We start from the raw sequence: 25,100 nt of genomic DNA on the forward strand, positions 1-25,100 counted from the left end.
ACTCGATTGGTCGTCTTTGGAATGTTGCGGGGAATTCTGGGTAATATAGTTGATTAGCTAAATCAGCTCTAAAGGCCCCTATGCGGCATGCCACAACAAAAACGTCGACGAACGCGTTATGAAATGAAAGGTTATTATAATTTTTTTTGCGTTTACATTTATTTTATGTACTTATTTGGATTAGTAGCTGTTTGTTGCCAAAAGTGGACACATGAAGTACAAAACGTCAAAAATTGTGCTCTTCATTTCCTGTCTTTCATGATTAGACAAACTGATTAATCCACGTGCCTGACCTCAATAACCCGACGACGATTAAGCAGTTTGTCTAATCATGAAAAGACAGGAAATGAAGGAGTGTTGTGTTTTTGTTTTTCTCATTTAACTTAAAATGTACAGAACATATTGGCAAAGTACATTGTTAAACATTGTATGAAGGAGTGGTATTAAGTTCAGGAAGTAGTGGGTTTGTGCAAAGAGCCTATTCTGACCACACAACACAAGGAAAATGTGGAAAAAAGGAAAATTTTCAGCATAAAAAAAGATGTTAAAATAGAGATACCGAATATGCTTTTATTAGATAGCAATATAATACAGTAAAACATAATTGGAGTTGGCTTGACTATATTTGTTACTTGTCTTTCCATTGTCATTTTAATTATTTTTTCAGCTATTTAATCTTTTAAAAAATGTACAGTATGTCAAGGCTATCCTTAAACTGGCATTATTTCCAGAGCAGAATGGTAAAGGCCCTTTTTAGCATGCACCAAAGTTAGATGCTGATAGCCTAAAATAAGCTTTAGTAGCTAGTGAGACCTTTTTTTCCCCCAGAAAGTTCCATAATAAAATGTAGTTGGGAATGGTCAATATGCTGCCGCTTACCAATGTGGCTGACTTTCGTGGCTTGATAACAGTAAATTTATACAGTCGAACTCCAAAGTCCCGTTAAAATTGCTCACAGTTGGAGCACAGTATTAATACAGACAGCCTTAAAAGTGAAGTTGAAGCACTGATTTCATAAACAGACATTTGTTCCAAATTCATGATCATCTTTCCTTAAAGCCGTTTTGCTCGAGCAGTTCAATGAGCTCCTCCTGGTTGGAGAATTCCTGCAGGGAGGAGTTCATCTCATCCAGCAGATCCTCTCCCAGCAGAAACATTTTGACATCATGCAGCGTCATACCGATCCGGTGGTCCGTGATGCGATCTTGGGCAAAGTTGTATGTGCGGATTTTCTCAGACCTGCCTTTGGTGCCAATCTGTTAGAAAATGTGTGGAGAATATGAGTGCATCTGAATACTATAGAAAAGTTAATTGCTCCTATCCAGACTCCAGCTATCCGGATTCATTAAGAACATAAGGAAACACCTTTGAGAAGGTAAATTATTAATATATTCCTATATTAATTTAAAAATAATTTGGATTGTTTCTCATTGTTTGTCATTACATAGTGAATTTGGGGTTTTCATTAGCTGCCAGCTAAAATCACCAAAATAATACAACATTTGAGTTCTTTAAGTTAACTGCTGAAATCCAAATTAGTCCAGCTTTAGTTTGTTTTACAGCCCAGAGACAGTCATACTACAAGCATTGTGTAGTATGTACCTGCACTTTGCGCTGGTTGTAGCGCTTACTGGTCTCCTCCTCCAGCTTCATGTTATAGAGTTTCGCCCGCAGAAGTTTCATGGCCTTCTCCTTGTTCTTGATCTGAGACCGCTCCTGCTGGCACTCTGCCACAACACCTTGGAAACACACAAAGAAGCACTACAGTTGGGATGGATAATTCATATCTTGTCAAGGGCCAAAGCTGCAGGGTGCGTTATTGTACCAGTGGGCAGGTGTACAATTCTGACAGCGCTGTCCGTGGTGTTGACGTGTTGACCCCCGGCGCCGCTTGCTCGCTTCGTTTCGATTCTCAGGTCCTTTGGGTTTATCATGAAGGAGATCTGAAGAAGAACACAACAAAAGAACCAGATTGATGACATACAAATGAAGCCGTACATGATAAACTCATTGGTCGAGGTCACTTATTCAACATTAAAGTATGTAAAGAGTCAGCATTCTTATATAGATATCAGTGATGAAGATTGCCTTAAAATGTGTGTGGTGTGGGGTGGGGTGGGGTGGGCTGGGGGGGTCAATCAAACAACAACCTGCTCTCGGACCTTGGAGGGAATTTTCCTGGAAGAATCTCGTGAGGTTTTTTGTTACCCCCAAATTGAAAAGCAAACAGTAAAAGACTCTTCAGAAATGCTGGCGTGAATGTGGGGAAGTTGATGTGGACCATTTACACATTTTGGAAGTGTACAAAAGTTAGTGGGTTCTGGAAGTTAGTAGGTGAAGGGATGAATAAGGTACGGTATTAGGATATACAGTTGAACTAGGCTCTGGTGTTATGTATCTTTGCAATTTCCAGGAAAATACATTACTGGAACAGGATGAGTATTTGGTAAGATAATGCTGGGATCTGCGAAAAAAAAAAAAAAGGAATTAGGGGAGGATAATAATGCCGTCAAAGGACCAGTGGATAGCTACAATTGAGGGAATCTTCCAAATGGAAAAACTAACACACAGACTGAGAATCAATCCATCCATCCATTTTCATGATCGCTTATTTCTCACAAGGGTCGCGGGGTGCTGGAGCCTATTCCAGCTGCCTTCGGGCAGTAGGCGGGGTACACCCTGAACTGGTTGCCAGCCAATCGCAGAGACTGAGAATCCAAGAACCACAATTCTATAAGAAGTGGAGGAAATGAACGACAAGAGAACAAATCTGATAGACTGATTGCCGAAGCCCAGGACTTTTCTTTTCAATTTAATTTTAGTTTTCTGTCTTTTTTCTCCTCCTCATTTTTCGATTGCTATTGTTTGGTTATGGTTCAAAAGTTAATGCTGTTGGTGTGTAACTGTTTGAAAATTAATAAAATTGCAAGTGGAAAAAAAAGGATGTAAAGCGTCTGACATTGAAATTTTATTTTGAAAATAATTTATTTTAAAAGGAGGGAGCCATAGTCTATAGGTCACATTAATGGTGGAAAAGCTTTTGAAGTGATTTATCTTCACAAAAAAAACAACAAAAAACTCACATTTGAGCAATGGTGTGAAGACATTTTATATTCACTATAGATACAAGTGAAATAAATAGAATTAAAGACATATTTATTTTAATTTAATGCCATAAAAGAAAACATCCTAAACAATAAAATCAATGAGTGCAGTCTAATTCAACTGTATATCCTAAGACTTTTTTTTCCCACCCTGTAGTGTAATTAAATTACATTAATAATTTAAGTATTTTTAAAAATACTTTATCAAACATGTTTTTGTGTATAACCTTAAATGTGTATATGAAAATAAATACTATAAACTTCCTTTTTGACATACAACAGGCTTCTACCTCAGTGGGTTGCGGTAGCACGACCACAGTCATGGTGCTGGTGTGCATGCGGCCTTGCTTTTCCGTCTTGGGAACCCGCTGGACACGATGAACGCCGCCTTCGAACTTCATCCTCTTGTAGCTCTGATGGCCGTTGATGCTCGCCGAGGCGTGACGTAATCCACCTTGGCATCGGTGACGTACACAATGATCAACTATTTTGTGAGCTTTCTTTCATTTGTGTGTCCACTGACTCACCTATGTCACTATTCATGTGTTCTAGGACGTCAAAGGACCAGCCGTTGTGTAGCGCAAAGCCCTCATACATGTCAAATAACTTCGAATTGGGGGGAAAAAAAGAACATAGTTACTATTATGAAACAATTATTTGCACATATAAATTAGGTGTTTTTTTGTTGTTTTTTTGTCCAACCAAACTTCAAACTGTCTGTGTTGCCATGTCCATCGAATCTGCCCAGGGCATTCAGAATAATGCTGCATGGGAAATATGTATAAAATATAAAATACATATGTATTATATACCTCAGCAGTAAATAGCATGGCCTCCTGTCCGCCAACACCTGCTGTCACTTCCAGCACGACATCGCTCAGATCATCCTCCTCTTCCGTGATCAAAAGATCTAATATCTGAAATGGTGGGGGGGGAAGTGAGTTAAAACGCAACCAAACAGCACTCAGTAAGCATAAACAGTAGCCCCTCACTTAGCACAGGGGTTATTTTCCAGAACCCCTTATGATTGATGAAAATTTGCTAAGTACCAAGCATCTATTATTTATATACTGTATATTTTAAAGCTTTATAAACCTCCACACACCCTTATTAACCTTTCCCATACACTTACAAATACTGTAGTTTTGATTAGTGCTGGGGCTATCAAATATTTTAGTACCAATTATTCAACAGATCATCCCATGATGATGACATGAGTAGTTGCAAAATAAATGATTTTGCATGATAGCAATAAATAAAAAAAATGTGAATGTAAGCGCAAGTTTTTTTTTTGGTGTTGTCTATTTGGGGTCACAATCCTCATGTTCTACACAGTAAAGTATGAGACTTTGAATGTGTATGGCGTTAAAAGAGTCAGCAAATGACAATGCAGCCTTGGTTGGCTTGTAACTGGCAAACGCATTGGGCAATCTGCGTTTTGAGGGACAACTGTATTGCCTTTTGACATTAGATTTTGGTTTCCTTTACAACAACTATAAATTGTTTCTTGCAGAATTGTATTTTTTTTTTTTTAAATCACACCAGTAATAGATTTTTCAGGAATCCATCCAAGTAAAGCCTTTAGTTACCAACTTACTAAGATAAGGACAAGACTTTATAGCATCATCTGTTGGAATATCCGAATAATTCCTAACCATCATGTGAAAAAAACCCATGCGCTAATAAAGCGTAAACAGTGGAAATTAGGTTGCAAATAAATAAATAATATTAAATAATAACAATAAATAAATAAATAACTCTAATAATAACTTACTAATAAAAAGTAATCAAAACCATTTTTTTTATTATATATATAAAAAAAAAAGTAACTGCCACCTTCTGCCTCAGGTCATGGATGTTTTGCAAACAGGCTTCCCTCTCCTGCTCAGCCAGTTCTCGTAGATCTTCATCTGTGGGTACACCCATCATCAAACAATGCCTTCTTTACTTCCAAAAAGTCGGTCTCACCGTTGAGAAGCACCTCCGATTCGATCATCTCTTTCTGTTTAACGTCCAATTCCTTGATGGTCTGAATGAGGGGAGCAAGAAGGGACACTTTGGTCCTCTTGGCCCTCATCTCGTCAGCACTGCTCTGCTCTTGCTCATTGCTGTTGATTGCTCTCAAACAGTCCCTATATTCTGAGTCCACCTTTTTCAGGTAGTTCAGCAGGGACGTCTTGGAGAACAGTTCATCGAGGGATAATAACTTGGCCACATTCAGCCGGCTGGCAGTGTGAAAAGTCCTTGTGGTTCGAAGACAGTTATTGCGAAGCCTACCATCTTTAATTAAACTTGAATATTTTGTAAAACCACAAATGAGCAAGTTAAAGGTAGACTCATTCTTTTTAGATAAAAGGTGACTAACTCTTCTGAAAAACATGATTGAATGATTGGATTCTATATTTTATATTAGAAACAGTCCGTACCATCAGTATTCTATTCATTCTTTGCAGAAGGTAGAATAACGTCAGGTCATTCAAATATGACCGGCAACCGGTTTACGAAGAAAGCTGTAAATTAATCTGAGAACTAAATAGAGAAGTCAATGGCGTGCTGTGACTGTCAAACTAAACGTACTACAAATTCTGAAGATAAACAAGCAATCTAGGGAAAAAACGAACGTTGAAATTGCCTCAATAAATTAGCGGATATTATGATACTTCATAACGATAATGCAAATTTCCGTCATACGAAACCAAAGGCTGACCAGCTTCGTTTTAAAATTCAAAACACCACCTTGCTGGAGGGCGCAGCCATATTGAATACTAAGCGCATGCGCAATAGTGAGCTGCTCTTTGATATTAGAACGAAGAAGAAGAAGAATTCCGCTCAAAAAACAAACAGGGAACCGGCAAAGTTTATGTATAACCGAGAACGAATAATATATATATATATATATATATATATATATATTATTTGTTCTCGGTTATACATAAACTTATATACATATATATATATAAATTCTGTGTTCTTGTCGCTCTCATAGTTCGGTTGCCCTCACCATCAACAAATAGTCATTAGGAAGAAAAAAACAAATTGAACCCAAAAATCGTACCAATCCTATGAATTCTTATCAAATCCATATGTACAGCACGACACAAAAAAAATATGACTGAATAATTCGATATAACTCCAGGTCGACCGTTAATTGAACAGTTACAGTTTGCAAACCAAAACAGCATGTGACCGTTGGGGACGTCATGATGACCGAGGCAGTCTGGTTTCGTCCGAAGAGCCTCTTATCACAATCCATTAAGGCTTGAAATAACCAATTGTGCTAAAAAATAAAATAAAAAATACAACAGTGAGAGTAAGCTATACATTTAGATTTTAACTTCATACAGATGTATGATTATAAATGTTTAGTGTTTTTTTAATGTTATATTCCAGTTTGAATCCTCTACTATTATGATGTCTCCTGTCTCTTGTTTTTTTTTTCTTGCGTGTTTTAGCAGAAGTAGAGGCAAATCAGAGTCAAATCCTGAAACAGATAACTGCAGGTCACTACCCTTTTCTCTGTTTATTTTTCGTTTTATCTTTTTTTTAATCCCCGTCTCTCCCTCCTCCCCCCCATATTCGCTTTATTTGTTAGTCTTTGTTCTGAATGACATGACCTTTATATTTGTTAAATATTTAAATCAGTCATCATATCCAAAGTTTGCATTTAAAAAGGTAACGACAGGCCACTCTGTTCATGGCGCATACGCCGTGAAATTTCGCCTGCGGATGTAGCCCGCTTCTACAACCTAGCTCTGGATTGGCCCCCCGTTGAAATCGCTTCACCGCGCATGCGCGCATTTTCCTCTTCCTCAGCTATTTCCTCCCCCGCGCACTGCCCCTGCCGCTGATTGGCCGGAGCTTTAAAAGGTGACCTGCCCGCCTCTCTTTGAATGCTTTTGCGCCTTCTCGCCGCCGAATTCGAAACGGAGAGGCGATGAGAGGGTGAGTTTTATGAGCGCTTGGCGTCTTCTTTCTTTTTATCCCCCCCAAAAAACTTAGCTTGTCACGTAGCTGAACAACAAAGAAGACGGAAGCGATACAGAACCTGGAAGAAACATTCTGGTGAGTCACTTAAATTTGTACTGTACTACCAACGAAGTGTCAAACGAATGCAACGGAAATGTAGCGTATCAATACGTTTGAGTGTATTCCAAGCTAATGTATAACCAGTAATGCGAGTTTGTGCTGTTTTTGCCAATGTAGAACGTATTTATTAAGGCGTTATGGTTTTTTTAACCACTTATCTTTGAGTAAAGAATGAGTCAGTTAGTCTAGCGCCGAAATGTCTGACCCCCCGCCAAATTTATATCGCGTCCAATGGTCTCAATTCGGTCCAAACGGTAACGAAACAATGTCCGACTACTTTCAATGCCTGTTGTCACAATAGCATAGTATCAATGCTCTGTTGTTTGCCTAATAATCCACGTTCGGGGTAGCTAACGTTAGCTTGCATGCAACCAATGCTAGGGGTAAACTTCTTCCTCCGAGGCTTGCATACAGGAAAAATTGAAGGATTTTTCAGCTTTCGTTTACACCCTAAAAAATGCATCAAGATATGACATACTGTTTTTATATCTTGTAGTTATTTTTTGGCTGTTAATAACGGCAAATAGTTGAGGCGTTTGGGGTGGCCCTGTATTCTACATAGCATTTTGTGCGGTGCTAAAACATACTGTTAAACCCTCTCTTGTGCCTGCAGTATGTGTGTGTGTGTGTTCGACTGTGAGGACGCCAACATGAAGTGCCTAGAATACGACATAGCCAAGGCCAAGAAGAACATGGAGAGAGGCTCTCCAGAGAAGCCTTTGGGTCTCTTTGGAAAAGATTCACCCACCAAGGACCCGCACTCTGTCAAACCCCCTACTGATAAGGTGTCCAAAGTGTTGTTCCCCCATAACAACTCCCTCGGCGCTGCCCATGACAAAGAGAACAAGACAGTTGAGGCACGAGAAGACAGCGGCTACTTGTCCTTGTACAACAGTCATACTGATGAAGGTGAAGACCACAGTTGGGGAAATCCCATGGAAGTCCTACTGCCCCTGCCACCTCTTACTGTGACACCAAAACAGTCTGGCTGCCCCGTAAGCCTGGGGGCCCCTTCCACGCCAATGGGCTACTGCAGGCGGAAACAATTCACATATTCCTTGTCTTCCACCCCACGTGAGCAGTACGACAACTCCAAACTGCCCATCATCAAGTTCCAGCAGGCAGTGTGGCAAGAGCTCGCCAAGGATTACAGCTTGAATAAGAGGTAGGGACTGAATTGATAGCAAATCATATGCACAGCAAAGGCTTCATTATATCATAGACAATTGGGACAGTTCATATCTCCGTTATGTCATGTCACTTAGAGTGTACATATATAGTTGAATAAATGAATGAATGTTGGCCTTCCTTGGCAGTAAGCAACAAGATGGTGCCAAGCGGTGATTGGTGCATTACTTTTATGGTAGGCATTAGACAAGGCTTTGACCTGAGTCCAAAAAATGGCAAATAGTGGAGTTTATGTAAAAATAAAACACAAATGTATGAGGTCACTGTAATCCCAAATTTAATAGATTTTGTTGTCATGCCAGGTACGACTGGAGCATCCTCTCCAAGGTGGCCAAGGATCATCAGCTGCACCTGGTGATAGGCCGCGGCATGGGCCTCCAGTTTGTGGATATGTTCTCATCTCTCCTGTCCAAGAATATGAGACACATCCTTGCCAACATCCTCTCCCTGCTGGGAGACATGGACCTCATCAGGTAGATGCACATAGATGGTTCTGGTGGACACTAGGTGGCACATTGTTGCCGTGAGATAATCAACATTTGGTTTGACCACCTGCAGTTGCAAGAAGGTGAGCAGAACGTGGAGGAAGATCATACGTGAAGATAGGGCTGCTCAGAAAAGGTGCCGGCAGGCTAAAAAGATGTTTCAGGTGAGCTTACACGCACGTAATTTTGTGTGTTAGTTGTACCACGCACAGTTCTTACTAGCTAAATACGGTATAATAAAAAAGATAAATGGCTTTTATCTATCTATCTATCTATCTATCTATCTATAATAGAAGTTACTATTAGTTCAATTTTGTTAAGGTCTTGTTTTTCGATTCAAGTTATTGAACAACTTAATCTTGTTCAATATGTAATTCTTGTTTGTTTTTTCCCCTCCATACTTAACTCAAATACATATGCTTGTTGTAATGTATAGAATTAAAATTTATGAACAAAATAATTGCTGTAAAACACCTACCTGTTTGTATAACTACTATCTGCTTTTCTCTCTTATTCCATTTTAGGAGTCATTAAGCTCTGTGAAGCTGAAGAGTTCCAGTCTTACAAGGAACATGGTTGCCTCACGGGTGGTGCTATCCTGCATACAGAAAGTTGCATCTCCACATCCTCCATCAGCATTATCATCCTCTTTCAGTGGCGGCGTTAACAGACGGAATGCCTCCGCACAGAAAAACAGCCAATCTAACTCTCAGTGTTCGCGCTTCAACGAGTTCATTCAGGTCAGTCTCTTACAATGGATTTGATATAAGATAATCAAGATGTGTCTGAAGTATTGACTTGAAGGTTTACTGTAATTATTTAAGGGGGGGATATTCGGACTAAGTTACCTAATAGCAAAATTTTGAGCCCCCAACTTGCCTAAAATGGTTGTAATTTTTAACTAGTAAAAATTATGCCTTTTTGTAAAACTGCTTGAATTTAAGCTTAAATTTTGCACTTCTCAAATCTGTACTATACAGTACAATATTTAGACAGTCACTAGTACTACTGACTATTTATTTATTTATTTAATAATTTTTATTTGGATGAAGTCACATAATATATTAGCCTGGTTTACATGGAGCCATGTCTTCCAATTAGAATTAATCCGAACAGCCAAATGAAAATGCTCCATATAAACACCTCAATCGTAACGAAAAGGCTCAATCTGAATGGAATTCCATTCGGAATCACAGGGGTGGTATATTCCTTTCATCAATCCTAACGAGCGTCATGTATACACTTCAGTCGGAATGGCAAGTCTGCGTGTGGCAACAAAGGTAGGCAAGTTAATAAGTAAATAAAATAAATAACAAATAAAATTAAAAAAAAAAAATACAGCAGGCACCCTAAAACATTGAAACAATGATGAATCTCATGCCAAGTCAAACGCCAAAAACACAGATGTGTTTTAAGAGTGGATAGAGAGGGCGGTTGCCTAATATTTAGGTCTTCCAAAATCCATGGGGAGAGATTTGTCCAAAATCTCCCTAACTTTCTAGAGAGGAAAATATTGTGCTGTTAAGCACAATTTAAATTTAAGTATAAAAAAAGTTTTTTATGTAGAACTAGAAATTAAGTTGGTTGATCATTATTAAGTGGAAATAGATTTTTAATGTCTTCTGTATTCATAATTGTTCTTTCATCAAGCAAAAAATATTATATTTCTATCAAAATACCAGATTATTCAATAGAATTTTCCATAGGATATTTGAATACCAAAATATTTGATAGCTGCGTTGCTAGAGGGGGCTGCAACCTGCAGTGCTATACTGTACTATACATAATATAAATGAATAAGATGACCTGACACTTGGGGAGGACTGGCCATCGGGAATTTTATAAGTTTCCCACATGCCCAGTCCATCCACGGCAACAAATCGAATGGTAATGGCTTGATGTTGGTCGAACTACGAATCGGCGTGTTGGACACAGGCTCAGGATTTATTCTTTTTTTTTTACTTTAAACTGTAAACTTGATTTTATCAAGATGTTGCTTCAATAAGTGTCAACACTATCACAACTACTGTGCTAAATGACGAATGAACTCCATCTTGATAAATCACGTGATCGATGTCCGTGCGTCCCGAGGCTGCCGCGGGGCTTATCTGATTAAAGGAGGGGGCATAAAAACGGCAGATCGGAATGGATTACGTCACATTGTAAACAAGTGACCAGAGAGCTTCATTCTGAATGATTTCAATCGGAATGACTACAAAGTTTCCATGTCAACCCAGCTACTGACACCCATGCAGCCCAAAAGGTTTGTAATTGCCTATAGACGTCACAAGATAGCAGCAAAGCTTTTTTTTTGTGCATGATGAAATGTTTTTCCCCTCATTTCACCAATAAATTACAAATACTGAAGCCATAATTAACAATAATTGTTACATAGTAATGATTGTGTTTTGCAATTGAACAGTATACATATCTTTTTTTTGTATTCTATTACATAATACATTGCTATAACCGTCCTGTGGATCTTGACAAAATGTAAAAATAATAATAATATGGATTTCAGGCAACATGGAAGTGAATTTCTATAGGTTGGTAGCTCTGATTAAAGCTGAAAGTCAATTTTTAATTTTTCCACCCCTCTCCTTAGGCTGCCAGCACCCTGAAGCAGGACGAGTCCCTGCGACCATGCATGCACTGCGGCTCGCCTGCCATGTACTCACCCGGAGCCCAGCGAGCCACGTGTATGCGGCCCTCCTGCCACTTTGACTTCTGCACGCTCTGCCTGGAGGCCTTCCACGGCGCCACGCCGTGTCGCGTGGTGCAATGCCGCTCCCGGTACCCCACCTCGGGCAGCACCTACTCCGTCCTACCAGGTAGTGCGCAGAGCAAGAAAAATATCAGGAGGTTGTGACGTAGGGGGATTGCCTTTCGTCTGCTGTAGCCAAAGTGAAGGGATTTCAAAGGGGTTGTTGGTGTGGGTTTCTTAATGTGTTTGTGGTTCAAAATGATGCTTTACAAGCACACCTTCACTGTTGGCGCGACTGAACTGAAGCACTTGAAAAGCATTCTAGACAATCAGCCAGTTAGTATTGTTATTCAAGCTCACGTTGTTGTTGAGCACAAAACATGTTGGCCAAAACAACGACGAAAGAAAATATTGACACTTTAAAGTTGTATGTTTTAATCAAGTTTTAGTCTTAAATATTTACCAGTTTTATATATTGTCCAAGTTTGTTTTAAATAAATGTTTGTTCATTTCAAAATGTACATATTTACTGTACTGTTTGTATTGACATTTTCTCATAAATGTTTTATAAAACTTCACGTTTGCCTCTTTGTGGATCATTGTGCTTAAAGTTTGGAAATTTGTGTGAAACGTCAAGATGTTTCCGGCGGCCCCTAGCGTGTAAGTAGAGTCAAGCATATTGGCGAAAGTGAAACTACTGTACTGTAGTCATATTGGGCTTCAACCACATTAAGATTTAGTAAGTAAAGGTAAACGAGCAGATTTGAGTTTAGGTAACTGTCAAATAATATTACAGTTTAGAGCTTGAGTAAAAATCTTCGCTTCCATTTGGGTTGTCATAAAATGGTGGTGAGTAATATTTATTTATTTATTTTTTAGACTATACAAAGAAATGATGTAATGAGCGAGGAAATGTTTTACATTTTGAGCATTTGTGGTGTTTAAATGTGGTTTTAAGAACAATGGGCCATCTACTTCCAACCAAAAATAATTTCCTTTCCTGTCTGTAAAATTAAGTTGACGTGATTTGGAACCTGGGGAGAAAGGACCTAAAGCGTGTTACAAATTTTATTTTATATTAAACATTTATTCATTAGCATTCTATCGTAATTACTTTCCTTGCAAAGCCGAGATAAGTGGCTATTGAGCAAGGCACTAAAGCAGCTCAGATGAGAGACGCTTCCTGTACCATGACATCAATTCCTGTCATGTCGTCATGGTAAGCAAGTTCTACCACTTTTAGGAAAAGGCTACACTCAAAGTTATAATAAAAGTCATAATTACAAATTGGTTGTGTAGCAGTAGGTCAAACATGCCTAACAATGAGCCAACGCCTATTCAGTTAAAGGTACATAAATCAATCATATGAAATGTTCCTTTGTTCTTTTCTCTGCCATCTTCAAAGCTGTGCCACACTCACAGAAAAGAGCAACGTCTACCTTGGTTCACTATAACTATTTATGAAGAGCACTGCAAGCATGCTGGAAAGTGTGAGGCTTCACCATCATTACAGAATAGGGTAACACCCCCTGCGTCGCAAGTTCCAGGTTCGCGGTCCCACTATTGCACGTATTTATTGGTTGATTGATTGGTTTGTTTGTGTATTCATTTATTTATGTATTTATTTATTTATTCATTTAATATGTGTTTTAGCAGGATTAAAGTAATTTAATTTATGGTCGTTGACTGCACTTACCCGTCAATACATTTCCTTTTAACTTCTTGCCGCTAGATAGTAGTGTTGTTCCCCTGGAACCAGAGCCGTATAGAGAGAGAGTTTGGCCAACTGCCTTTAACCGTCAATTTCAAATAGTATCAAAGTTGTTTTTTGAGGTTTATGTGGAAAATAAATATTAAAAAAGCATGTACATAAAATAAATGCTCAACATGGTACAATTTATATTCCACTGTAAAGTGAAGGTAACATGGCTGTGGTGAACACGTTCTGCCTCACAGTTCTAAGGATTTGAATTTCAGCTCAGGTCCAGCTCCAGTTCACCAGCCACACTAACAAAGATAAATATATAGACAATGGATGGGCGGTATTATTTTAATTAAAAAAAGAAAATAACTATTTTATCTTTAAAAACACAAACTGATATAGAAGTGAGACATAGCTATAATAATAATTTTGCCAAATAATTACAATACTTTAAAGAAAGTCAAAATTTTGCACACAAAAAAAAGCTAATGAATTAAAATGTCTTTCTGTTGGTGTCATAACTTGTTTCACTAAAATTATATTGATGAAAAAAAAAGAAGGTTTTTTTTGGGGGGGGGGTCATCTTTTTTCTCTCTCCCTACATTACTTCTCTCTGACATTTTCCCAAGCTCCCATTAGTCTTAATAGTTGTTTGTGTTGCCATGGCACATTTCAGTCATGTGTCATCTTCTGCCTCTTTTTTACACCGGTGGGCTTGATTGATTGGTGGTGGATGGGGTTGTCTTGTGTTGTGACATGGTAAAACCATCATGACATGCACACGCATGCACACACACACACGTTTGTCTTTTTATCATCGTGGGGGCATCTCATTGACATAATGCATTTCCTAGCCCCTTCCCCTAACCCCAACCATCAAAAATTATTTCCTACCCCCATTCCTTACCCTAACCTCAACCATAACCCAATTCAAACCTAAACTCTCAAACTAAGTCTTGACCCTCAAAAAGAGGTCTGAACTTGTAAAGACCACCAAAATATCCCTACAGTTTCAAGTTGGTCCCCACAATGGTATAGTTAAACCTGAAAAAACACACGCGCATTCCCCCCTCAATGTTGCAAAGACAAAGGCGCACACACACACACACTCCACAAGTGAGATTATTTGAAGTAAATGGACTATCAAAACTGGAAAATGTTTTTTTTAATTAAATTTTTATATTACAAATATTGTTGAATTTTTATTACAATATTTTATTGTTTTTAAATAATTGGAATTTTTCAAATCTCACATTGGTTCTATTTGATTAAATTATCATTATGGAATTAATACCAATTGTTAGGTTATTCAGAACTATTTTTCTTACACAAATGATGACCCCCCCCTCCACACACACACACACACACACACACATTTTCGCAATGAAGTTTACATATTATTTAAGTATTAGTATATTAATTAATTTAAAGCTTTTTTATTAAATTAGCTATGTTAATTGATTGTTGTCCCCTAAAAAAGTAAGATTTGACAAAACTAATATATATTATAAATATAAAAAATATTATATAATTATTATAAAAATATATAATACTGAATGAGTATAAAGATTCCAAAAAAAAAGCAATTTTTTTAGAAACTCATTATATATATATATATATATACATATATATATATTATGAGTTTCTAAAAAAATTTTTTATTCTGTTGTAAATTATACACATTCAGTATTATATATTTTTAAATTTACATACATTTTACTAGGGACCATTTGAGATCTTATTAAGGCTTGTCAAGAAGACTAAATGAATGAAAAAAAATATCACATATATTATGAGCATTTTGGATTTTACTTTATGACTTTTATTATGACGGCGTATTAGGGCCACATATAAATATATTTTTTAGAGAGCGGGAGCAATATTCAGAGGAAAAAAAGTCGCAAATTTGCAAGAAAAAACGTGTAAATTTGTGAGTTTATAAAGTAGCAAATTTGCGAGTTTATAAAGTGGCAAATTTGCGACTTTATAAAGGGGCAAATTGGCGAGTTTATAATGTGGCAGATTTGCGAGAGAAAAACTCAGAAACTTACGAGAAATACACGTAGCGTACTACTCGAGTGTTTGTGCCAATACTTTTCGGTCGAGTTTTCAAATAAGGAGATTACTTTAGCAGAGATTAACCATATGATGTTAAGCATTCGCTCTTTGAAGCGTTGGGTATGGCCAGCGACAAAGACGCCTCGCTTTGCAAAGGTCGACACCCTGAGGATCAAGCATCAAGTTAATTTGTTAAAATGTATATTTACTTGTACATTTATGTTTCCAGAATTATTATTTACACATTCATAATTTTTTTTGTACAAGTCTCTAAGTTGATGTGTCAAATCTGCTGTTCTCCATCTTTCACTTGCATTTACCTAAAATATGCTAGCATCTGATTGGTAGGTGTTAGTCAGCTGATAGGGGATCAGGAAGTGTTGTCTCTAGCTGCTGTGTATGATGAGTAAAGTTTATATTAAGAATGAATCCGTCTCCATCCTGCCATTTTATGACAGTGTCCCATTAACCACCAACGAATCCTCACATTATTAGACTATAGCTACGCTACATGTATTTCTTGTAAGTTTCTGAGTGTTTTTCTTGCAAATCTGGCACTTTATATAGTTGCAAATTTGCCGCTTTATAAAGTGGCAAAGTTTTTTTCTCGGAATATTCCCCCCGCCCTTTAAAAAAAATTATTTATAGGTGGCTCTAATACGCCGTATACTATAATTTCCCCTAAAGTTACTTTTTTAATTATTATTATTACTTAATAAACGTCAGCATTGTTGATCTCAGAGCGGAGGCTGCTGATGAATTGCCAGTGTGGCCTTTTAGTCCCTTTGCAAGTCGGGATCATTTATCTGCCCGTGTTATTGATCGCCTGCTGCGCTGACACACACCAACTGACCCATGTGTGTGCTAATAAATAGGCCCGCCCCCAAACATTCTGCACTCAATCTCCACAATCCAAGTAACAGACTTACAAGTGGCCCAACCCATCGACAGTTGCAGTAATTGTAATTCTTTAAACAACTTGCAACACTTTTAGACAGAGGTTACAACGATACTCACAGCTGTGTATTATTTATCCTCTACAAAAAACAAATATTACTACAGCATAGTTGTGACTGTCTTCCTCTGTGTTTCATCATCAAATCCATGTGTAGCACATCTGTATTTTTATACTGCTCCCTGGTGGTCAGATCGTACACACCAGAAGGAGCCGCACAATCCCCATTGAATATTCATGATGTCGAAAGTGTTTGTTTATATTTGATTTAATGATGTGATGATGCCATTGAGTAGAATGCTGTAGAGATACTACTTTTCCTATTTTATCCATGCAGAATTATTAAAAAAAAACAACAACAAAAACTCTTGGACCTACCTCAATGTTATTATTATTATTATTAGTATTATTATTAGTATTATTGTTAATATTATTTATTTTATTTTTTCCCAGTTTTTATTTTATTTTAATATGGGATTCATGTACATTGGATTGACTGGTATCTGTTTTATTCTTCTATGTTCAATAAATGTTATATATATATTTAAAAAACAAAAACAAAAAAACAATTGTTCCCATTTAAAATGCGTTAAAAGTTTTTATTTTTTTTATGGTGCTGAAACTGACACACACACACACGCGCTTACACACACATGGTGTTGAAAGGCTCAAGCCCACTCTCTGTTGTCTATTTTTACCGTTTGGTCCATTAAGATCATCAGTGATGAGAGTTAATGAGTAAAGCCTCTCTACAAAGCAGACAGTAATCACATATGTCGGAGAGCGGACACACGCACACACACACATACACATAAAACATATGGATACATAACTGACAGCCATACAAAATGGAAGACATGTATTTTACGCAGCACACAGTGAATAACAAAAGACGAGCTGATTTCGAAAAGCACACACCACCAACAATTTTGACTCTATGCTTAGAAAAGAACATGTCAATCGTGTGACATGATGTTTTCCGGAGTACTATACAGTTACAAATTGTTATGGTTATATTACAGACATTTTATTGTCAACATAGTGTGACTTTTATTTTACAATGTTTAAATAAAATTACAACACTAATCTTATAAGGACTTTATCTTGTAATACAACTTTTTTGCTCATCATGTTAAGAAAATTTGCACAATATTGTGACTATAGTGCGCCTTAATTCTCAGGATATCACTGTAACTTTTTTGAGATTTTTATTTTATATAATAACACATCATTTTTATTAGAACTTTTATTAGAAGTTTTCTCACATGATTAATTTTTTTTGTTGTTGTCATATTAAATGTTTTTTCATCATGTCAAAACAAATGTTTTAATATTCGGACTCTTTTTTTCTTCACACAATAATTTTTTTAATTTATTTATTATATTTTTCTATGGTTGTGCCGAGTCAGAAAAATCAGTCGTGCATCCATTATAAGAGGGATGCCTCAGCTTGAGCAATTATCAAGGCAAGTCAGCGTCTGGCCCCGCAGAACAGTCCTTGTTGACATTTATGAGTCAAATATCCGCTTATATGTGACACTTGTAAACAAAGTGACTCACAACAACACTGAGAAGGAATCATTTGGCTCCTCTTGCACCAAACAGAAAAGTTGGCGGGCATTATTACCTTATTTGGATACATTGAATGGAGGAAAATATGGCAAAAATAGAGATATTGTTCAAGCGAGACCACTTTTGACTATATTTGATTTATTGTTTTAGATTAATTGAATAATATAATAATATTATTATGATATTTGTAAAAGGAATGTAGGTTGTTTATTGAACAATCAACCCAAGTAATATTACATCTTTATTCCAATATTAATTTTATTTATTTTGCTTTACTATTTTTACGACCTTTTTCAAAATATTACAGCTATTTTCTAGTAATAATTTCACTTTCTTCTCATGATTTCAAGACTTTTTCCTTGTACGGTAAATTTCATAATATTGTGATTTTTTTAAATGATGTTCTGACTTTTTTTGATGTAGTATTTGGACTATTTTCACAACTTATATTTTTTTCTCGTATTTTATCTGAATGTCCTTCACCAAGCCCTGGGGAAAAGCTTTATCTTGTAAAACACAACTTTATCCTCCTAATATTATACATTTTATCTGCTGAATTGTGACATTTTCCCCCCAGTAACTTTATTGTTGGGCTGAAACAATGAGGCAGACCAAAGGACTCAGCGTTGAAAAATAAAAGGGACATCTTTTATTTGGTGAGTGGCGCACGTACATACATACATTATAGGACATGGTGGTCGTCATCATGCGCTATAGGCAGCTCCATGCACAGTTATGACTGTACGCTCTACAAGTTGAGTACAGTAGTAGAAAGTGATTAAATGCATCTGGGATCCATTGAAAAAAATACACTTTGCTTCTCCTCCTCTTCAGCGTCAGTCGGATATCGTGGAATTGGATAAAGTATTCCCATTCATAATGTGAACAAAATGGTTGATCAATATGTTGGTAAGGAAATTCTGAAGAGCTCTTAAAAATTAAGATATAATGGTATTTTAAATTCTATAGTATTAAATACCTGTAGAATCGAAACATACCGTACATTGGTGAATGCCACATTCTTGTTGAAAAGTGCATAAGTGGGTCTGGCCCAAATTGTTTAGTTTAAAGTAAATATTTGCCAAGGAATCCTTCGATATTGATTGGTGAAAAAAAATGTAAAAATTCCCAGATATGTCCATTTGGAAAAGAGACTCTATGGATATTAAATGTTTAATTGTTGTTATTTGAAAGAAAAATTATAGGCCAATTTTGTGTTGATATTCATGTGCAAAGAGTTAATAATAAATATATGAACTGTAAACATATTTACAGTACTTAACAAATGTATTAGACCACCACCACGGTCAACAGCATTGGTTAAAAAAGAAAATAAACATATATATTTTTTAGGTTTCTGTTACTCATCAGAACTGTAGATGTAAAAAAATAAAAATAAAATAAAAAAAGGAGTCCAAGATAAATAATCTTCAAAACTTTTCCCATCATTAATGTGGCCTACAACCTGTACAAATCAATTGGAAAGAAAATAGATATTTTGCACAAGTATGGACACCCTCTTATGACTGGAATGTGGCTATTGTCACCAGTCACATTAAAACTTGTGTTACATGGGAGCCACCATTTAAAGTGCTTTTGATTAACCATAAATAAAGTTCAGCTGTTCTAGTAGGGCTGACCTTTTTAAAATTATTATAATTTCTATCAGAAGCTTAAATAAAGGTTTTGTGCTAAGACTGACTGTTATTTGGAACTGTTCATAATTCCCTCCACCTTGAACTGAAACTGAGGCCTTAGTCAAGGTAGAGTGAATAATGAACTGCTCCAAATCCCAGTCAAGTGTTAGCACAAAATTTTACTTCACTTTACTTGAGTTTAAAACACTTTGTTCAAAATGCTAAAAATATAAATAAAACACTAGAATGTAAGGAATGCACATTAAAGCTTTTCTTGATCTCATTTTTTAATGTCTGGTGGTCTAATACGTGTATTAAGTGATGGAAACTTGATTAGAACCACACTGGATGTGTGTCAGCCTTGTTGGGATCTTTGGGTGAATGCTGTTGTTTTTGTGGTCGTTGTTATTGTTGTTGCTGGAACGGATGTTTTCACCACGATGACTCCGGATGTTGGGATGTTGGCACCTCAAAGCGGCTGGGTCAGCAAAACCAGCGATAACGTTAAGACAGTTGATTCTTGAAGAAGCGGCAATTGTTTTGCATATCGTGTGTCGCGTACCAGCTGGAAGTTGTTGAGCAGGTGGTCGACGTTGATGTCATCGTAGCTTTCCTGGAAGGCGTCAGGGTCGTCCCGGGACTCTTCCTGGTCGCTCGTGCCAGCATTTTCTAGACTGTTGAGAGTTGAAAAACACACATTTTTACATTAAATGGCAAATGTGTCATCTAAATAATCAATTATCAAAGCGAGGTACCACTAGTGGTGTAAAGGGTTCCCTCTAGTGGTATGTGAAAGAATAACAATCTTAGTACAGTTAAGTTGTATCTAACGTTTTAGTACAACATTTTTCCACTTAATCTTTAAGAACTGTAGAAAAGGTAAAAACAGTAATGACGGCACATTGTTAGCATTATAGCAGTCTTTGCACATGCTCTTTTGGCAACGCCAACTACTAGCCTGGCATGCATAGTACAGTATTTTATGGCATGGTCATGAATAGTTTTGACAATGCTGTCTTACATATGTGAACATTTCCGTTTTTTCCAAGGTTGGCAGTAAAACTGCTTGTGTTTCTTAAAATAAATCTAGATATTAAGATTAAAAGAAATCTATGAAAATCTCAATTTGTATTTGGTATTTGGGTGCTTCACAACATTTTATTGACCAAATTTTTTCTATCCATCTTTTAGCTATCTAGCAACTCCATGCCTCCATCTTGTGGAGTTATCATTGAAAAATTTTAAGACCTACAGGAAAAGAAGAAGAAGGAACACAACTGATGAGAGTTAGGCTTAGAGCAGTGATTCTCACTGGGTTTGAGGGTTTTGGATTACAAGTTTGGAGTTAATGAAAAGACTCACAAGGAGCCTGGAACACACTCACATTGAACTAACTGCTTTGCAAAATGTCCAACCGGAGCTGACATGTACTAGTAAGTCTATGTTACTTAAAAGATGCCAAAAATATAAAATGTTTAAAATAAGACTTTTGGAATTTTATTTCCATTTTGTTTAAGTATCCTCTGTGGTAGCTTTTCCATATTTACGGCCCTTTATTGGTTTGGAGGATCTAGCATGAGATGAGGAAATCATCTTATTTACAATATTGCCTGTGATGCTCAACTGCTTTTTGTGCTCTACAGTCCATGAAGACATCCAAGCATGCTCCACCATGAAGTATAATAAAGTACCTTGGTCCCCCCTTACCTCCTCTTCCCTGTTAAGACCGAGTTGAGGTACTTTTTGACGGCCATCTGTTTGCGGAAGCGGCTGTAGTTGTCTGTGAAGATGGCGTCCGAGTGGCGCTTGACTGGCTCGTCCATCAGCTCGTCACTAGACGCACGCGACATTGGAGAATTAAAGTAAGACAAGAAAGGACATAAATGAGAAGCTATCATCCCTCCCGCACTTCTCCTCTTCCTTCTATCCATCCGCCAACCCTGCTGGCTGTGCAACAACGTGCAAGCAAGCACTCATGGCATCACTTAACCTTTAACAATATGCATCATCAGGAAAGTCAGCTCTTATCATTGCAAATGTCACTGGACCCGCACACATACAAAACATTTATTAAACTCAAAATTTTTAGATAAATGCTTTTCATTGGACAGCAACAGACTGTACTTGTATTACTAATTTAACTACAGATGCGCTTTAGTAGATGACCCCCACATATCCCACCAGACATCCGCCATTTGTCACATATTTGCAGCCAAATTGCCTATTTATATTCCTACTGACTAAATTGGGAAAACATTTTTTTATTGGTCATTCTTTTTTTCATTGTTCTTAGCAAAAAGATAGGGCAACTTAAAAATAACCAAATTTATTTTGCGATTCAGTTTAAACTTTAAACTTGACCAGACAACCCACAAGTCAAGTCAAGTCATATTTATATATACAATTGGCAGGTACTTTATTTATCTATTTATTTATTTTGTAGCCAAACTGTTGAGTACACATATTAAAAAAGGCGTGGCAAGTTAAAAATAGAACCAAATTTCTAAGCTAATTCACAAATCCAAAATAATCACTAAACATCTCCAAATACTACTTGTAAGAGATTTTGTTTCAACATTATTGACGCATATTCCTTGATAATCACAATGTCACGTTTTTATTTATGTTTATTTATTTATTTATTATAAAAAAAAATGTAGCCATCTTGCTGAGCACTGTACATTTTGTAAGACCCATTAATGAAATTAGGACAATTGACATGAAGTGATCTTTGCAAAAAGCCTTAAAAAAAAACAACTAATCTACTAGTCCAAACTTGACCCTATTCAAACTAAAATCTCCATTTAAGCCTTTTAAGATACTTTTTTTCTCAAAAATACTGATCCTGGAGCATCCGCCTACCTGACTCGCTTCCCAATCAGAGACTCCAAATATCTCCTGGCTGAGAGCTGGCCCAGAAGTTTGCTGTAGCCGCTGGTGAAAAGACCGTCTGCGTGTCTCGTTGGTCTGCATGAGACAATCATTGCAATGCATTACAATTAAATAACTCCAATAACCAAATCAAGAAATGCCAAGCATCGCTCAGTATTATAATGCCTCTTTCAACTATATACAAATTTAACCTTTATCATGACTTGAAAATAGAAATGAGAACAATGATAAATGATGCAGACAGAATAAGAGCTTGCAGTTGACCTCATGGATGCGTAGGGCAGACTGAGAGTCCTGGAGTAGAGAACACTGAAGAGGGCAAAAAGGAGAAGAAGCTGGGGGCCGCTCCGTTGTGACATTGCTTTACACCTGAGGAGAAGGGAAACTTCATTCTCCCATGATCCAAAACCTAACTCCCAGCATTTCCTTTAGGTTAAAATGATAATATGCTCAGTCTCATTTAACTGTAATGTCTCCCTTAAATAATAAAAGTCATGAGTGATGAGTCAAAGGTATTGTTTTTGTTTTGCTTTTTTTGCAGAGGAAAATGTCCAATGGGTTTAGGTTTGGACATGAATTTACCCCAAAACTATGCAATAAAAACACACAATAATAACATTTTGTTTAAATGCAGATTTTCCTGTAATTGAGGTTTCAACATAATTACGCATTTACCAAATGTATTTCAGATTCAGTGTTTTTTGTCTATCTTGTAACCAAATGTGAACTACAACCAATCCCGAAAACAAGAGAAAACGTCACTAAACCAATGCGTAATTACGCGCAGGACAAAATCCAAATGCAAATACAGGCAACATTTGAATCAAATGTGATTTAAATCAGTTTTTAGCTTCGGAATATTAGCTACTTTCCCCCGTTTCTTCCCAACGCGACAAGCGCTCACATTAAATAGTAAGCAAGACTATTTTGAGTTGCGTTTGACGACTGTGGCACCACTGCTCAACCAAAAATGACAATAATTAACTAAACACTTTTTAACAATAAGAGAAAATAAACAGAAAGTGATTTAAAGCATCTTAATAGCTGGTCAATATCGAGGGGAAAAAAAGAGCGAAAACACGGCGAAACCAATGCGTAATTACGCACGAAGACGACCTTGCGTTCGAGTTCGGACGACCATTCTAACCCGCCACAACCCCGAAACCACTTAAATTCACTTAAAAATTTAAAAATTATATTTATAAGTGTTAGAGTAGTGCGTAAAGCGGGCAAATATTTGGAAGTAGAAAAATAATACGTGATTATGTAGCCAAATTCTGGAATTAGGAAAATAGTGCAAAAAGTCTTACATGTGTCGTAGATAGAAATAATGTGCAGTAAATGTGCAAGAATCCTGGTTTGCTTGCTGTCGTCCTCTCTGTTGTTGTGTTGCTGTGTTGTCTCTTCTCGTGTGTTGTCTCTTTTATACACCTGCGCGTGCCCTGTAGACCCCCAAGAGGTCGAAATGAGATTTCATGATGGGGGGAGGGCTGAGAAGTAGACGTAGTAGGTCACTGCTGACGTCACCACCGCTGCACGGCCCATGGTCAAATGAATGTTTTTTCCCCCTCTCTCTTTTTAATTAATTAATCATCACGTTAGCAAATGAGTGACCCAGAGCTGCACGAGTTCAGTGTATGGACAACTTGGATATGATGTAATTTAAAAATGTGTAATTTGTTTGTTAAAAACAATAAGATTTTAAAGGACAAGACAATAAGACAATATTTTGTTGTTAATTGGATACAACGCAATGGCTGTTTTGGGAGTCACTGTGTCTGCGCTTTGAGATACAACAGAAATTCAAAACAATCATTTCTCAAATCATCTTTTCCCTTGAAAAAAATGTAAATTACATTAACCCCTAGACTCCCCAATTTTTTAAAGCATAAAAAAAATTACATTATATCTGTTTTGGACCCTAAAAATAGTTTTACTTGAATAATTGTGTGAATTTCCAAGTGTCCTATTTCACAGGTTAGCACAGCATTTATTGTTTCCTCCACCGTCTTGGAATCCTGTCTTCCAGCACAGATTTGAGATGTTAGCTTGTGGATTACAGCAAGTAAGATCTTGCCTGTGGCGTTACCCTTCTGCTATTAACTGTGTCCTTTTTTGTTCTATGTTGTTCTCAATCCAAACACACATGCACACACTCTTGGATGTTGCAGATTATCACTTGAAGTAAGCACAATGCTCATCTTCCTTTCTATTTCAGGATATGTTGCACAAAAGATTGAAGAATGCCACACAAGTGTTGCAGAATCTGCCACCCACAGTGTTACAAATGACGCTAGATGTGTGCTGCATACAGCCAGTCATCATGGCATCCGTCCGCCCACGTTCCATCCATCCATTGATACAGCCAGTCACATATATACATGTATACACATTATGACAGCTGATCAATTAATCATTGTGCTATGATAACATCCATCCACTTCAATAGGGTGGTTGAAGCCTAATCTTCCCCAGCTAATTTTGGACTGGACTGGCCCAGTTGCAGGGCACATATCATCAATGTAAGACAGGTCAATTTCCTGTTTTTTTCCCCCACTATAATTGATCCTATTGGTTAATGGTTAACTCACTTTGATGGTGTAATATTAATGGCTCTACTTTTTTTTTTTTTCCTGAAGAGTGATGTGAGGAGATGTGAGGATTCCACTAGATGCCAGAGATACACTGTGCAGGTGATCCAGCTTATTCCCAAAAAT

General features: G+C 37.1%; 3 protein-coding genes and 1 long non-coding RNA gene across 4 annotated transcripts; 2 read left to right on the forward strand and 2 right to left on the reverse strand.

Moving 5' to 3' along the window:
* The first annotated feature begins 56 nt into the window (after positions 1–56).
* On the forward strand, positions 57–4,375 carry LOC144061978 (uncharacterized). The gene is made up of 2 exons (XR_013296326.1): positions 57–130; positions 3,387–4,375. It is a non-coding gene; the product is annotated as an uncharacterized LOC144061978 (long non-coding RNA).
* mtrf1l (mitochondrial translational release factor 1-like) lies at positions 551–5,906 on the reverse strand. The gene is made up of 8 exons (XM_077582952.1): positions 5,073–5,906; positions 4,941–5,014; positions 3,917–4,021; positions 3,632–3,710; positions 3,395–3,558; positions 1,826–1,943; positions 1,603–1,739; positions 551–1,256 (listed from the first exon to the last, which is right to left on the reverse strand). The coding sequence occupies exons 1-8, from the start codon at positions 5,482–5,484 to the stop codon at positions 1,044–1,046; spliced, it is 1,302 nt and encodes a 433-aa protein (XP_077439078.1). The 5' UTR covers positions 5,485–5,906; the 3' UTR covers positions 551–1,043.
* A 985-nt stretch (positions 5,907–6,891) lies between these two features.
* fbxo5 (F-box protein 5) lies at positions 6,892–12,145 on the forward strand. Its single transcript, XM_077582958.1, has 6 exons — positions 6,892–7,166; positions 7,804–8,355; positions 8,681–8,851; positions 8,937–9,027; positions 9,388–9,603; positions 11,469–12,145. Exons 2-6 carry the CDS (start codon positions 7,805–7,807, stop codon positions 11,730–11,732), a joined length of 1,293 nt encoding a protein of 430 aa, XP_077439084.1. The 5' UTR covers positions 6,892–7,166; position 7,804; the 3' UTR covers positions 11,733–12,145.
* A 6,335-nt stretch (positions 12,146–18,480) lies between these two features.
* On the reverse strand, positions 18,481–23,825 carry vip (vasoactive intestinal peptide). The gene is made up of 6 exons (XM_077582048.1): positions 23,694–23,825; positions 22,648–22,752; positions 22,354–22,458; positions 21,199–21,324; positions 20,054–20,165; positions 18,481–19,969 (listed from the first exon to the last, which is right to left on the reverse strand). Coding segments are annotated over exons 1-6 (459 nt in total). The 5' UTR covers positions 23,696–23,825; the 3' UTR covers positions 18,481–19,960.
* Positions 23,826–25,100: the final 1,275 nt, after the last annotated feature.

Source organism: Vanacampus margaritifer, chromosome 12 (assembly GCF_051991255.1).
Source record: "Vanacampus margaritifer isolate UIUO_Vmar chromosome 12, RoL_Vmar_1.0, whole genome shotgun sequence".
In the NCBI taxonomy this organism is placed as follows: Eukaryota; Metazoa; Chordata; class Actinopteri; order Syngnathiformes; family Syngnathidae; genus Vanacampus; species Vanacampus margaritifer.

Coding starts and splice junctions, on each gene's coding strand:
- fbxo5 (XM_077582958.1), top strand. CDS start 7,805: ATGTGTGTGTGTGTGTTCGACTGTGAGGACGCCAACATGAAGTGCCTA. Junction 8,356..8,680: donor GATTACAGCTTGAATAAGAG/GTAGGGACTGAA, acceptor TTGTCATGCCAG/GTACGACTGGAGCATCCTCT. Junction 8,852..8,936: donor GGAGACATGGACCTCATCAG/GTAGATGCACAT, acceptor GACCACCTGCAG/TTGCAAGAAGGTGAGCAGAA.
- vip (XM_077582048.1), bottom strand. Junction 22,459..22,647: donor CTGCCCTACGCATCCATGAG/GTCAACTGCAAG, acceptor TGTCTCATGCAG/ACCAACGAGACACGCAGACG. Junction 20,166..21,198: donor GTCTTAACAGGGAAGAGGAG/GTAAGGGGGGAC, acceptor AACTCTCAACAG/TCTAGAAAATGCTGGCACGA.
- mtrf1l (XM_077582952.1), bottom strand. CDS start 5,484: ATGTTTTTCAGAAGAGTTAGTCACCTTTTATCTAAAAAGAATGAGTCT. Junction 3,711..3,916: donor CCATGCTATTTACTGCTGAG/GTATATAATACA, acceptor CCCAATTCGAAG/TTATTTGACATGTATGAGGG. Junction 1,944..3,394: donor TGCTACCGCAACCCACTGAG/GTAGAAGCCTGT, acceptor GTTCTTCTTCAG/ATCTCCTTCATGATAAACCC.